The sequence below is a fragment of the Micromesistius poutassou genome, assembly GCF_964030765.1.
Source record: "Micromesistius poutassou genome assembly, chromosome: 19".
Lineage (NCBI taxonomy): Eukaryota > Metazoa > Chordata > Actinopteri > Gadiformes > Gadidae > Micromesistius > Micromesistius poutassou.
Window position 1 is genome coordinate 1,915,366 of NC_140289.1, and position 14,263 is coordinate 1,929,628.

General features: G+C 46.0%; 3 protein-coding genes across 3 annotated transcripts; 1 reads left to right on the forward strand and 2 right to left on the reverse strand.

Annotated features, from left to right (window-relative positions):
* Window positions 1–3,365: 3,365 nt before the first annotated feature.
* mgat2 (alpha-1,6-mannosyl-glycoprotein 2-beta-N-acetylglucosaminyltransferase) lies at window positions 3,366–6,084 on the reverse strand. Its single transcript, XM_084484088.1, has 2 exons — window positions 5,959–6,084; window positions 3,366–5,243 (listed from the first exon to the last, which is right to left on the reverse strand). The coding sequence occupies exon 2, from the start codon at window positions 4,967–4,969 to the stop codon at window positions 3,488–3,490; it is 1,482 nt and encodes a 493-aa protein (XP_084340214.1). The 5' UTR covers window positions 4,970–5,243; window positions 5,959–6,084; the 3' UTR covers window positions 3,366–3,487.
* A 675-nt stretch (window positions 6,085–6,759) lies between these two features.
* rps29 (ribosomal protein S29) lies at window positions 6,760–7,696 on the forward strand. The gene is made up of 3 exons (XM_084484098.1): window positions 6,760–6,858; window positions 7,317–7,416; window positions 7,589–7,696. Exons 1-3 carry the CDS (start codon window positions 6,797–6,799, stop codon window positions 7,595–7,597), a joined length of 171 nt encoding a protein of 56 aa, XP_084340224.1. The 5' UTR covers window positions 6,760–6,796; the 3' UTR covers window positions 7,598–7,696.
* A 484-nt stretch (window positions 7,697–8,180) lies between these two features.
* On the reverse strand, window positions 8,181–9,514 carry LOC311364082 (uncharacterized protein). Its single transcript, XM_084484095.1, has 2 exons — window positions 9,122–9,514; window positions 8,181–8,716 (listed from the first exon to the last, which is right to left on the reverse strand). The coding sequence occupies exons 1-2, from the start codon at window positions 9,443–9,445 to the stop codon at window positions 8,333–8,335; spliced, it is 708 nt and encodes a 235-aa protein (XP_084340221.1). The 5' UTR covers window positions 9,446–9,514; the 3' UTR covers window positions 8,181–8,332.
* Window positions 9,515–14,263: the final 4,749 nt, after the last annotated feature.

The following is a 14,263-nucleotide window of genomic DNA, read 5'->3' on the forward strand; positions in this document are numbered from 1 at the left end:
AGGAGGCTATCAGTAGAAAAGGAAAAGAGAAGGATGGATGGCTGGCTGGCTGGATACATTTGTGTGTGTGTGTGTGTGTGTGTGTGTGTGTGTGTGTGTGTGTGTGTGTGTGTGTGTATAAGTATATGCATGTATGAATGCATGTTTGATGTACAGTATGTATGTATGCATGTACAGTCAGTATGTATGTATGTATGTATGTATGTATGTATGTATGTATGTATGTACCTAAGTATGTATGCACGTCCGTATGTATGAAGGGAAAACCCAGACCTCCACAGAGTGGAGACACAACCACCACGTCTGTTGAGGTCCCCTGTGTGTTTTACTTTCTATCCACAGCCCCCACGATGCTGACACTGACAGTAAGTGTGACAGGCAGACTGCAACGCCTCCGCGCTGCCTCTCTGGGAGTAGCTCATCACTGTAAGCAGACTTACAAGGTCTCTCTGCAATGCCTGATCTCCCCTGGGCTCCCGTCATTGACGTTGCGTCAGGCTGAGCCAGTGTCGGTTTCTATCCGCGCCGTGCGAGTGGCTCCGACCACGCTCACGCCTCGCACGCGGCTCTGCTTACGCAGCGACATCCCCTTCCGCCGAAATATTACCGGCCCATGAATCCATCGTCACTTCATATCCAACGTTGACAGTTTTAGGGATGGAATGGCGGTATTCATTTGAGGTCTGCTTCCAGACTACATATTAGGGAATGCAATTGATTGCTTACTGAGAAATCACCTTCCAAAAATTCAATCTTTATTGTTATACTTACTTTTGGTAAATTTCTTTACAGATCTGTCTTCCCTACTTGCGTTTACGTTGTTGACTATTCAACAAGTCATTGCACTACGAAGCAGCACTGAACAAAAAACCACCAACCCCACACGACAACAGCATTAGCAACGATTAAAAGCCGGCTTCCATTCGTCTTGTTTATTCAGGCAGGTAGCTTTCATTGAGCATCCACTCAATACATGGAATGCAAACCTGCAGTGCTTTTAAAGGCCTCCTTCTCCTCACCCTATGGACCTCGGGCAACGCTTTTATTATTGAACTACTTCTGCTGATCTGGCCACCAGGGCATTAGACCAGACAGACGGCTTTCAGGACGGAAATACATATAGGGTTTGCTTTCCCTGAAGTCCATAGGAATATCTCCTGAGTATGTTTAAATATATAGTACGACGTTCGATGAATTGTTGTGTTAATGAGGAAAACGGGAGAGCTGAATAAATCAAGACAGTACAAGGCCAAGGAAGATCCAGGTTCCCATGAATTAGGTTAGGGGCCATATCCACTCCATAACCCCCACTGAGACCTAGATACAAAAGTGTATAGTTTACGTCAGTGTTTTGTTCTATCTTGCCTGTATATATTATGCACCTATTTATTAGATCCATCCATCTCCTTTTTTTTGGAATTTTTTAATTTCACGGTTGTTGTCATGTATCCGTCATATTGCTGATCCTTTATGCTTAAAACCCCCCCCCACAAATATAGAACAATTGTGTATAATGCAGAATAAAGACTGATTTTGGTTCAACTGAGCTGATGACTTCATACCCCAAACCCCTGCCCCCACCCACCCCGCCCACAAGAGGATCACTGATTGACTGGTGACTCATCTAATGGAAGACCAGCAACAAGGGAATTACACCACAACATACTAATTTCGATACAATGACTGACTTCCGGGAATACACTCACAATCCATTGAGACGTTCCATCTCCAGTATCCCATGTACACTTTCTTTCATAAGACACATATACATGATGACATGGGTTGCTGGCCTGGACGGGACCCTTTGTGATTGTGCATTGGTACGGCTGTCCTACATCCATTGTGCTCATATATGTCCGCATCTTCACGGCCCGGAAGGGGAGCGCGATCTTCCGGTTGAACCGCTGCGCTAAATGGACCTTTCGTACGCGTCGACCGTTGGCTATTCTCAGTGAGGGGAGCGCACTCAGTGATGGGTGGAAGTGCTCTACTTTTAACATCCATTTTGTTCTGCGCTCCCTCCCCCTTGAGGATGCGTCCCAATTATTGGGCTCCCTCATTCTGGGGGGGGGGGAAGAGAAGCGGTGGTGTTCATCACGTCACATGATCATAGCCTTGGCCCTGGCCTGCTTCCTGGCTGAGCTTCACTGTATTAGACACCACGAGGAGGATGACTGCACACAAAAAAATGGGTCTTTAAAGGGGAATGTGTCGCAATAGCAACTACGGTAGTGAGTGCACCCGGTTTCTTATTGGAGCACAATTGACGTTGATGTCCTTGTTTCACCGAGGGACCGGCTATACTTAACTCCTATACTGTGCGGTGGTGAATCTGCCTGCAGAGGATAGTGAATGTAATGCAATATGTTTATGCAGAGCCTAATCTTCCATGGCGTTGCAGATATTGCAGATTTTGAACAGTGTGCAGGATTGTCTGTATGGAGCATTGCTGGAAGTGGGGGGAGGTGGGGGATTGGGGGTGGGGGTGGGAAATCAATGCCGCCTCAGAGAAGCCACAGGGCCGCTTGGTCCTAAAGTGTCGATACTGAGCCAGAACTCATGGCACTTTAAATGTAAATGCAGCCTTTGGAAGCAACAGCACTTGGACTGGGAGCTTAAGTAGCTGCGCTGTTGCCGCAGACACCGCCAAGGAGCCCTCCGTGCAAAACCACCGTGTCTGAAGATCACCTAGAGGCATCATATCCAGACACATCACTCCTACGCTCTGGGCAACTGTGCCTGGTCCCATTCCAGTCAAATAAATAAATACAAAATATCGCTAAGGCAAATAATATATCAAAATATCCTTTTGGGGGGGGGATTTGGTTTGATTTGAGTAGCTTTGGAGGATTGCCACACAAAGTGAAGTCTGCTGGGTTTTGATTGGTTGTCAATCGCATGTTTGCTGAGGTTTTCCTGCGTGAAATGACATCCAATTGCGAACGCGTCGACCTTGAGTGAAACCTGTTGACGCTAGCCCAAGTAGGTGGGTTGTTTAAGTGGAACGAGGCATCTCCATGAGTCTGCTTTGATCTCGGCAAATTGATGCGATATAAATACTTCTCTAATTAATTATGCATGCAATGGGGGCTTGCTAAGTCCACAGATTCATTGATGCCCAAGTTATTACTTTTTTTGCACTTTGTGATATACAGCAAATTAGCATTGTTCTAGTTTTTAATCTGTAAAGAAATGGATGATGGAAGATGAACAATTAAGCCTTTTATGATGATACTTGGTCATCTTGCCTGTTAATTACGTGATAAAGTAAAATGTTCCGCAAAGTGCCTTGTGACACCATACATTATTGATAACACCCCGATGCAACATTCTTTTTCTTTTATTTCCAACAGTCCAGTAAAACAGGCAATATGAAGAATAGTCCATAAAGATTTCTTTTTAAAAGGCTTTCTTTTCTTTAAAGAGGATGCAAAAGAGAGATAGCAATATATATATAATAACAATAATAACAAGAATCGTAATAAGGTCACTGTAATCGAAGGTAGCTCTTGCAGAGTTCATGGTCCCTAATGTCCCCCCAGCCGCCGTTCTTGACGTGCGGGGCCACGCCGCCGGCCCCGTTGGCGGGCAGTCTCTTAGTGATCAGCAGGTTCTTGGGGAACAGCTGGTTGGAGCTGCTCTGCAGAATGTTCTCGATCTTCGTCTTCTGGTTGGCGGGCATGCACGCCGCCTTCTTGTGGTGCATGCCGCAGTCGCCGGCGTGGAAGACGCGCGGCGCCTCGCTCACCATCACCTTCCAGTAGGCGGGCAGGCACGACACCGTCAGGTGCTGCAGGGACCAGTCCCAGTTGTAGTCGTCGTAGGTGCAGAAGTCGTCCGTGCAGCGCACCAGCTTCTGGTAGGCCTCGCGGTTCAGCGCCATGCCCATGTTGTGCTCCGTCGACTTCCACACCTTCACCTCCACCTTGTTGGCCTTGCTGGAGTAGCCGATGTGGCTGTAGCTGCCCAGCGAGAGGACGTCGCAGTCCGAGTACTGCTCCTCCTTCAGCACGCTCATCAGCCGCAGGAGGTGCAGGAAGTCTGGCGCCAGGTAGTGGTCCTCCTCGATGAGCAGCACCATGCCGGCGTGGTCCTTCAGGGCGCGCACCCGGTCCCACACAAAGTGCAGCTTCCACCACCAGTGGTGCTTGGTCTGGGAGAACTTGGCCTCGCGGTAGTGGCCGAACGAGTCGGGGTACTCGGCGTTGATGCAGCCCTGCGTCAAGGCGTCCTTCTTGGTAATGTCTCGGGGGCAGTCCCGGGGGTCGTTGCCCGGGAACTCCCGCGGGTACAGCTGGATGCTGAAGGGGAAGAAGATCTGCAGCACCTGGCAGAAGTCCACCGAGGCGACCGCCTGGTTGATCTCCGGGGACCAGACGTCGTGGCTGAATATCAGCAGTATGCCCTCCACCCCCTCCGCCTTCCGCAGGCTGTCGATCAGGAGCTTAAGGTAGTCCGGCCGGTTGTGGACCTGGACCACCACGACCGTGTTGCCCTTTTTGCGGGCCTCCTTGAACTTCTCCTCGTTCCTTATCGTCTGGTCAAAGTTGAGCTGGAAGACGATGCCCCGGTACACCATGGTGGTGTTGTCCACGTCCGGCCTGGAGGCTTTCCCTTTGTCCTTGTCTTTCTCCACATGGCTCTCGTTGGCTTGAGCGACGGGAGCTAGCGCCGGCGGGCGGCTAACGGTGGGGGTAGCCTGTGCCTGGGGGTTGTTGTTGTTGTTGCCGTTGCTGATGCTAACGCTGTTACTGCTGCTGCTACTACTGCTGCTGCTCTTCCGAACGGCCTCTACTTCCTTGGGTATCGATGGACCGCCATCGTCGTCATCGCTGTTGTTGCTGCTGCTGCTGCTGCTGCTGCTGTCGGGGGACTTCTTCTGCCTCCCACTGCTCCAGAAAGCAAGGCCACAGACGACCACCACCACAGTCAGAATCACCACCTTCCTCTTGTAGATCCTGAATCTCATGGTAGGCGGTGGGACTCGTGCCAGCGTAGAGTCAGGGCTGGGGACTTTGCTTGAGGACAAAGTGAGTCGCAGAGCGCGTCAAATGACAACGGTGCGCTTTGGAGAGGGACCAGGAGTGATGGTATAGAGCAGCTCCTTAGATGCTTAGTGGTGGCAAGGAAAACGGTGGGAATGTAAACATGGACTTATCTGGAACGGCGGTGGTTCCAGATGAATATTCCATAAGGCATGTTGGTTTCTGGGTGGCTGCAGGTTAGCTGAGTGCATGGACCCACTGAAATGGAAACAAAGGAAAATGCTTTTAGCTATGCCACAGTTGAGCAACCAATAATATGGACTTCAAGAACTATGGTTACAGAGCAGGGTACCCGTGGTAGGTTTTCCTCACTACGGCCAAATATCGAACACATGTCGTCCTCGTCCACATCCTCCAAGTCTATTTATATATGCAAACCTGTCGGCTTCCGACTTTTGACTGACACACATCCTGTGTGTTATTTGAAGTGATGGTACTAAACGTCCATACACGTCGCTCACTATGACAGAAGGGCTTTCAACGACGCTTTTCTGTGACTCGATGTCCAAGCTGACCCCAGCAGCTCAAAACAAGCATTGCCATCAGATCCAACATGTTTAAAAGCCTGTTCTTTCCCCATGTATCGTATTGAGGCCAATAATAGAGGTAACATACGTGTGAAACAGACGCGTTATACAATACCTCTGTCCTACGTGAGCCAGCGAGGGCAGAACTGCGGTATCAGTCCGATTGTCTCGTTTAGATGTCAACAGTAAACCCCCATGTTTACTTCAAAACAGGACACGCATTTGGCAGAACGCGTAAAACCAGACGACAATCCAGCACAACAAGAGCGTTGTTCACACACTACTACGCTATAGGACACACACCGAGCTACCGCCGAGTAGCCCCCCGCCGGACAAGTGGCACCCCGTCGAGGGCTCATGCAATAATGATAACCATTAGTATTTACCTAAACCTGAACTGTGATTGCAGATCGTGAAGCAAGAATCATCAAAAGGTTAAGGTGAGATTCCCATTTTCCTTCTTCCCTCTCACCCGTCTCGGATGTCTGGGCGGACTCACTGTTAGCTGAGCGCATAACAAACACGGAACCACTGCCTGCCTCCGGCCCACAATGCATCGCTTCACCACGACCACCCAGTGCATCATAATAACATGTAATATTTAATATTATCATGATAAGACAGTACTTTTGATACTTAATATTATCATAATAAGATAGTACATGTGATACTTAACATTATCATAATAAGACAGTACATTTAATACTTAATATTATTATAATAAGACAGTACATACAGTACATACAACACTTAATATCATACATTTGTTCAGTAGGAATAGTGATAAATATTAGAAAGTAAGCCGCCTTTTGAATGCATATGAAAGGTTTGATGTTATAGTATCTATGGTGAATGAATGGACAGTACGTACGTACGTAAAAGAAGTTATAGGGCCTATGATGATTTGATTGAATGTACGACTTTGGACTGTATGTACCCAATGCTGAGTTTGTTTGTTGTTGTTGTTGTTGTTGTTGTTGTTGTTGTAACGGGGCATATGTTGTATAAACTATACTGTATATACTGACTTGTTTACTGCTGTCTTAATGTATAGGCAAGGGTGCCCTCTAGAGTAGGCGGAGCGGCACCAAAGTGCATAGCTCTGCCGTCCACTAGGGGCGGTGCCTGCGTCGAGCGTCGGCGGAAGAGAGAGGCTCCGGATGCTTTAATTTGCGCAGGCGCGTCCCTTTCCTTCCTTTCCGACACTCGAGCGAGAGAGACAAGATGGGCCATCAGCAGCTCTATTGGAGTCATCCTAGAAAATTCGGCCAAGGATCGCGATCCTGGTTAGTTTTGTTTAATTTACGGTTGTTTAGTGGTTCAGGGCGCCGTACGAGTCGATTCGTGTGGTTTGACCGTGGTGTTTGCCCATGAAAAGCTAATCCAAGTGTGCGCCACATGGAGCTACATAATGGACGCGGCTAACATGGCGCCGCCATGGTGGGGATGTGCCGTGCCAGTGGCTACACAGCATCTCAAATTCCCTCGCTAGATTTTGATTTTGTTGACTTATTTAGCTTAAAAAGAAAATGACCAACTATGAAATCTTGACTTGCTGTTATTAGGAGTTTAAAACTGCACTTTTCCCATCACTTAAGTGCGTAAATCCAGTATGGATGCGAGTTTGTTAGCCGGATGCGGGACGCTTTAGCATGGGATAACTTTTACCTTGTCTGTTGTCCGTCATCCTTGATGTTTGGAACCGCAATGCCAAGTTAATGTATTGTTTGTTTTCCCTTTGCAGCCGGGTGTGCTCTAACAGACATGGACTTATCCGAAAATACGGACTCAACATGTGCCGTCAGTGCTTCAGGCAGTACGCAAAGGACATCGGCTTCGTGAAGGTACGTGTGGTCAGGTCTCCTGCATTGTAATCAATTGTTTAACACAATGGTATTTAACTAGGTCTATGCCCTGGTATTTTAATCCCGTAATGGTTAATAGGCATATGTCTATGTAAGTTAATGTATGTGTGGTTATCGGGGTGTTGACTAGTGTTTTTCTTTCCCTGATCAGTTGGACTAGATGTGTCGGCGGTGGAGATTCCTCGCCATTTTCACAGAATCAGGAGGACAAGCCGAGAGGAGATGATTCAGTTGTGGAAATAAATTGTTTTTGTCCTAACATCTGTCTCTTTGTATTTGTTATGACCTCCGCTTTTGGTATTGCATTTGTGTGCACGTCACTCGATTTATTGTAATGCTCGGGGTCACTTTATAATACAAAGGGCCCCGTGCCCAAATTAATATAAAGCCTTGACACCTATCAGGGCTTTATATTATTTTGAGTATATTTACTGCAATGCTACGTGTGTTGTAGAGCTGTCTGGGATAGCAATTGTTAAAACTGCAGTCCATGTCTTTGCAGCCTCGAAGTGTACTTGCCGTTGGCATGTTCAAGGGAGCATGGAATAGAAGTTTGGTGCTTGGCTTCATTATTTCATACTCATTGTTTTCATTGGCTAAGTTGTGCTCTAGTTTGCACCTGGACCTAGGTAATGTAGTAGAGCTGGTGATGGTTAATTTGGTTGAGTGAAGTGTAAGTCACACAACTTGTGCACACGTTGTATATGCAGGCCTATTGGAGTACGAAGTAGAGAAGCATTTTATTAAAGCCCGGATCAAGAAATTATTACAAAAAGCTGATTTACAGATGTGTTGTGACAACCATTAGGATGAAAAGCTAAACAAATAAAACCTTTAGACCGAATAAGTTCGTCTAATCTAAAAACAACATATCGATATCTCCCAGGTACGCCTTTTAACTTGGAGCAAATTCATCCAGTTCTTCCAAGTCCATCTCATACATCAGGTCATTGAGTCGTTTCTTGAAAACGACACAGCGCCGACGGGACAGCCCACGCATAAAGTCGGCCACCGTCTGTGTATAACGGTCACAGGCGTCCTGGTTGGGCCGCTCCGTGGGGTTTTCGAGGACGTCTAGACGTTTCACACCGTCTGCGATGTCGGTATTGTCCATTATTTTCCTCTTACTGTCCATCTGTGCCTTGAACTCATGGGCGGGCGGCCTCCTGACATCCAATTCCTCCCCCTCCTCAGCATCACTTGCCATCGCCTCGGAGGACTGCTCCATATCTGTGATGGGAGCAGAACCGTGGAGATGGTTCCCTTCCAGCTTTACCTTCTGTACATTTAGAGAGGATAGAGAGCAAACTTAAGAATTTCCATCACAACCGTATATAACATTGAATAAATAATGGTAGAATATATACCCAACATATCCATGTGTGAATGTACAGGTGTCAATGTCCAGCGCATTCTTCATTCAGATGTATATGCGTTTGTGTTATTTTAATTTGGCCTGTGCAAAGTGTGTTTCACTTTGCACAGCGCTTCAAATAAAATGTGCTATATTACTGACGCTTTGAAGACACCACAGTCTTCCTGCATCCAAAAACAGTGCCAAATGTCTCTGTGGGTCGCTGGTGGCCAAACAATTACAAAAAAGTGGAGCTTGGTCCTAAAGCCGGAATCAAAGTGAGACGCGGGAGAATTCGGACGCACACAACCCCACCGTGCAACGTCTTACCTCTCGTTTTTCAGTGATGTTGCGGTGCGTCACATGCTCGTTGAGCCAAGACAACTTTTCATGGATCGCGTTGACTTCCACCTTGGCTCCCTCATACCCCGGGGAAAGCTTTTTGTTCTTTATCCTCTTCTTCAGCCGCACGAATTTATCCCGCAGCGCCTTCCATCGTCTCATGCACAAGGTCGGGTCTTCGTGCACTGCGTTGCCGATCGCCTTCCACGTAGCGATCGTGGTCTTGCTGTTCTTGCGCGACGGACACGCGTTGTCGTACAGGCGTCGGTGTTTGCGCACCTCCGCCGAGAGTCGCTCGTCGAAATCGTCCATTGCTCCTCCGTTCGCGTTGAATTTCGCCGTTTCGCAGTTTCGTACGCTCGGTTCCGTGTTGGGTGTTGAGGCAACAAGGTACCAGAAACGACCGGATGTCCACCCCGTTGAACCAATCAGCGACGGCGTTCATCTGACGCACAGCACCGCCGACGACGCGCAACGCGACGTCGTCATACGCCGTTGCAAACGTGTGAAGAAATGATCAGACACACGCAGATGTTTAAATAGGGGGATTGTGGGAACTTTATCGAAACATTCTGAATCAAGGTCATGCAATAAATATGGTTGAAATCATTTAGTTAACTGGGACAGATTTCTTTTATATTCTACAAGCATACAATCTTAGTAGCCTATAGGCTGTAGGCCGAGCTAAGGCCTATATCAATATGAATAGCATATGAATAGCTTATTTAAATAAGTGTTTTACATTTGCAAAAATATTATTTATGACATGATTACTAGGCGGCCGAGTAATCATGTCATAAATAATATTGTTGCAAATATAATTCATCTTAACAGGTCTAATAGTAGGACCTACTATTAGACCTGTGGCCTAGTCTAGGCCATAATTTGTAGGCTTCCTTCAAATTATTCAGAACACATACATATTGGATGATTGTTTTAGTCTAGTGTCTAAAATACAGCTTGGTTGGAAGCTTATAAATATGTCTGCCCAATTATTCCTATTTTTACACAGTCCATCGTCTCGAGGAGAGCGCCAACAATTTCCGTCTGCATTAATAAAGAAGGCCCTTTGCGACGTGTGGATATTAAGTAAGGGAGCCACTAGATGGCAGCATTGCTCTTGTCTAGAAAATAAGTACTAGCGCTCGGAAAACAGAGCAAGGCCTCTCAGACGGCCTTATTGCTGTTGAAGACAGTTCATTGATTGTACATTTTTTGTAACGATTACGATCTCTTATGTTGATATGAATATGAACAGTATCTAGGGAGAGCTCAATTCCATTAATCCTAATACAAACTCTTCATAGGTTAATTAGTCCCATTTTAACACTTATGTGGTAGTTGCAAGCATCATTCATGGCGTAGCCTGTATTCATGCTTAACAACTAAGGCGGATGTGATTTCCTTTCAATCTTTATCATAGACACACACACACACACACACACACACACACACACACACACACACACACACACTGTGTGTATCCTTGAGCATAACTTAAGGATACTGCTTCTGAAAATTGAAGATATTTGGCTGTCAGTTGTTCTAATCCGATTCTTGATAATATGCAGATGTGTACATGGGGTGTGTGTGTGTCTGTGTGTGTGTGTATGTGTGTGTGTGTGCACGTGTGTGTCTGCAGAGACATGGATGTTGTGTGCCCGCGTGTGTTTGTTGTCTCCAGACAAATTGCAGCATCCAGAGTAAACACAGGACTAAACTTTACACAACAACGATTGATACATTGATTCCGCATTGGATTTCGGAGCCAGCTGTCAGCACGATTATTTGATTGACTTGACGGGTTTCCAATTCGAACAAATCCCCTATTATGGGTGGAAAGAAAACACGCATATTTGAGAGCTTGTTTTCTGCTCCAGTGTTGGCATGGAAACATTCCACCAGGTGCACTTGCCTGTAAGGCGACAGACTAAGTCAAGGACCATTCACAGTCAAAGATCTGTAGGCTAGCATCGCTGCTCTTTCCTCCACATTTAAAATCTCAATTGGACAGATGTCATATTTTTGTAATGCGCTTTTGAGCTCATTTTAGTTAAAAACGGTGGTGTTGATGATAACACTACATATATATACTGTATATTGGGCTATCCTTATACAAAATAATTCCATTATTGTTATAGCGAGTTCTGCCAGTTCACCAGCACTTCCCACTCAATTGGCAGCTGCACGTCTTGCGAAAACAGTGGAGTAGACAAACTTGTCATGCCCAAAGTGAAGTGACAAGAAGACAAGAATTCCCTGGCATGGCACCGACAGGAATGCTTCCAAAATCCTAAATAGAAGAGGGATTCGAGAACACAAAGAATTTCCGATAGTCTAAAAACCTTCATGCCATTCGCCGTTTCAGTGTGTGGTTCGAAAAACCAACGGACGTCTGGATGGCGGGAGAGAGACAATTTATTTCAAGAAAAAGATTATCCGGAGACCGTGACCATGTTTCTGCCAGCACCCGTTGTACACAAGAGCTTATGAGAAACCTCCCTTTGCATCTTGACAGCATGATTAAGGAGGACTCTGGGCTGTTCCAGGTTGACCCTGGACTGATCCATGTTGGTTTTGAAAGCTAGCGTATGAAACAAAGATGGCCACTTGGGGATCATGGTCAATAGCCCGACTCAAACCTAGGCAGCATCCCGGAGAAGGAGGGGTGGATGATGAGTTTTGTTTGCTGAAGTTAACCAACCCTCCAAAGGGACAGGTTTGTCTAAATGCGACAGGTTTCAATAATTGCATCTTGGAACGAAATCGATTTTGTTTGGCTTCAAGGGTAGATTGATTTTTGAATATGCTAAACAAAGATAAACAGAGCCCCAAATATGGTAATAATCAATATTTGTAATGTGGTCCTGTGAAGCTCAAGGCATAAACACTGTGGTAGAACAAGGCCACTGTCAGGGTTAAGGGTTTGATGCCCTCTAGGATGCTTGGATCAAAGCATTCACCAAATGGCGCATTATTCACGTTATTCAGAGCACTGGTTAAGTGAAGTACCATGTAATCATATTCATGCCCTGATTATAATATCAAAATACTGGGCCATGTTCCATGTTATACTGAACATTAAGCAAAAATCAAATCACTGTTGGAGTTCCAATAACGTTTTTGAAATAATTTATTACATGTGCATTATACTTACACATTTGCTGGATTAAAAGTTTGAAACCTTCCCAGCCCAATAACTAAACCAGGACATATAGGAGGGCATACATAATGCAAATATATTAAATGGCTATTTCCCCCCAAAAAATATTGCAAGAAAAAGATGAAAAATATTGTATAATCTGATAATCCTGAGGCTTAACACTTTAGAACAGGCCGGGAGCCACTGTGTGTGAGGAGATTAGGGCAGGCTAAAAGCCATACGAAAGTGGATCAGACATCCACACTAAACTCAGTTTTAGAGGGAAAAGTATGAAAGTGATCCCCTGTCCAGATTAGGGCAGGCTAAAAGCCATACGAAAGTGGATCAGACATCCACACTAAACTCAGTTTGAGAGGAAAAAGTAAGAAAGTGATCCCCTGTCCAGGCATATCTTGGACAAGGGAGGGCGACGTATAACTAGGTTTAGGAAAAAGGTTGGGGCTTTCAACTAACAGACAAACATTCATTAAAAAAATCACCATCGTTTTAGGTACCATGATTATCTTCACACAGAAAATGACAACACGGCAACAGGATTATGGTATATTTCCATTACTGCTAGAGCTATATAAAACAAATTGGTTGTTTCTGTGTCAGAGAGAGTGAGAGAGAGAGAGAGAGAGAGCGAGAGCAAAGTAGTCATGTTTTCGGATCATACTGCAATATAATAAACGAATCCTAGTTGAACAAAGGCTAGTGATTCAACCTATAGCGCAAAATAGGCTTAGTGGAACAGTGGCTATAGTGCAACCAACAGGCTGTAGCTCAGAGGTGCAGCGTTGTTGTGAGCACCTTAAGCGGATGAACAACACACATGTAAGCCTACTCAATGGAACACGACGGTTTGCGTTAGCCTCGGTGCGATTGACCTGCATTGTACGGCAAAATGTGTGGAGTCACCCTTGAGCATTTTAAGGAAAAGTTACCAGAGAAAGTTACTGAGGAACCTGATATTTTCTGCTGTACCCCGGACTAAGATCAAGTGGTGTTCTGTCTGCGGTGTAATTCATTGGCGTTACATGACTGGAAAATCCCGCTAGGCTTTATGGGAGGTGGATGTTGGCCTTAGTGCTTTCTAATAATAGAGCTGGGTATGGAGGCTATGGGTATTTCAGTGTTTCATCTTCGCCTTGAAGGGACCGGACGTAATAACCATAAACCTTTATGCACCGCTGGGATTGGAGCTCATAACCATATACGCAACTCCCATTTGTACGTTTAGCTTGGACGGTATCCTTTGCTGTCCTTCTCAGTATTCACACAGTGTTCAGCCTCGCCAATTTTAAGAGCCGGCTATTACATGGATTAGCAATTAACGGCGAAGCAATAATGGAGCCATGAGCAACGTCTGTAAGTAAAAAAAAAAAATCATGTTTTCACACCAGTGAGTGCAGATAATAAGACATGAGTCCACGTGTGTAGGCCTACGGGTGAGCGAACATGCCAAGTAGGGTGTCAAGACGTCATTTTTTCGAGTGCCAATTGGAACGGTGTCACCCTGACACTGTTCTCTGTTGTGGTTTGCCATCTCCTTCCAGGGATAATCGAAAAGCCTTATTTAGCTTTAGTGTTAATCTTGCTCATCACTGTGATGCTAGGACCACAGCCTCGTGGCCACCACCACCACCACCACCACCGCCGCCACCACCGCTGCCCTCCCGGCCACTCGCCTCCATCCCTTTTCAGAAACACGCCCTTGTGGCCCCAATCGCAGACGAATAGATAGAATGCAACTTCATTGAGTTAGCTCATTTAGCATAGCACCAGCAGCTGTCCCGTTCATTTTGGCGGGAATAAATCAAAAACTTCCATCGTCCACCCCCATAATAACCGTTCACCCTCCACAGACCTTTTTTTTAATGAACCAAAGCAACGTGTTATTTCAATCTTCCCCAAGCTAATGCTAGTTATCCTTTGATACAGCCATTGGCATGACCGTTGAACTGTTTGCCGCGGCGGAGTCCTCT

Coding starts and splice junctions, on each gene's coding strand:
- mgat2 (XM_084484088.1), bottom strand. CDS start 4,969: ATGAGATTCAGGATCTACAAGAGGAAGGTGGTGATTCTGACTGTGGTG.
- rps29 (XM_084484098.1), top strand. CDS start 6,797: ATGGGCCATCAGCAGCTCTATTGGAGTCATCCTAGAAAATTCGGCCAA. Junction 6,859..7,316: donor GGCCAAGGATCGCGATCCTG/GTTAGTTTTGTT, acceptor TTCCCTTTGCAG/CCGGGTGTGCTCTAACAGAC.
- LOC311364082 (XM_084484095.1), bottom strand. CDS start 9,445: ATGGACGATTTCGACGAGCGACTCTCGGCGGAGGTGCGCAAACACCGA. Junction 8,717..9,121: donor ACATCACTGAAAAACGAGAG/GTAAGACGTTGC, acceptor CTAAATGTACAG/AAGGTAAAGCTGGAAGGGAA.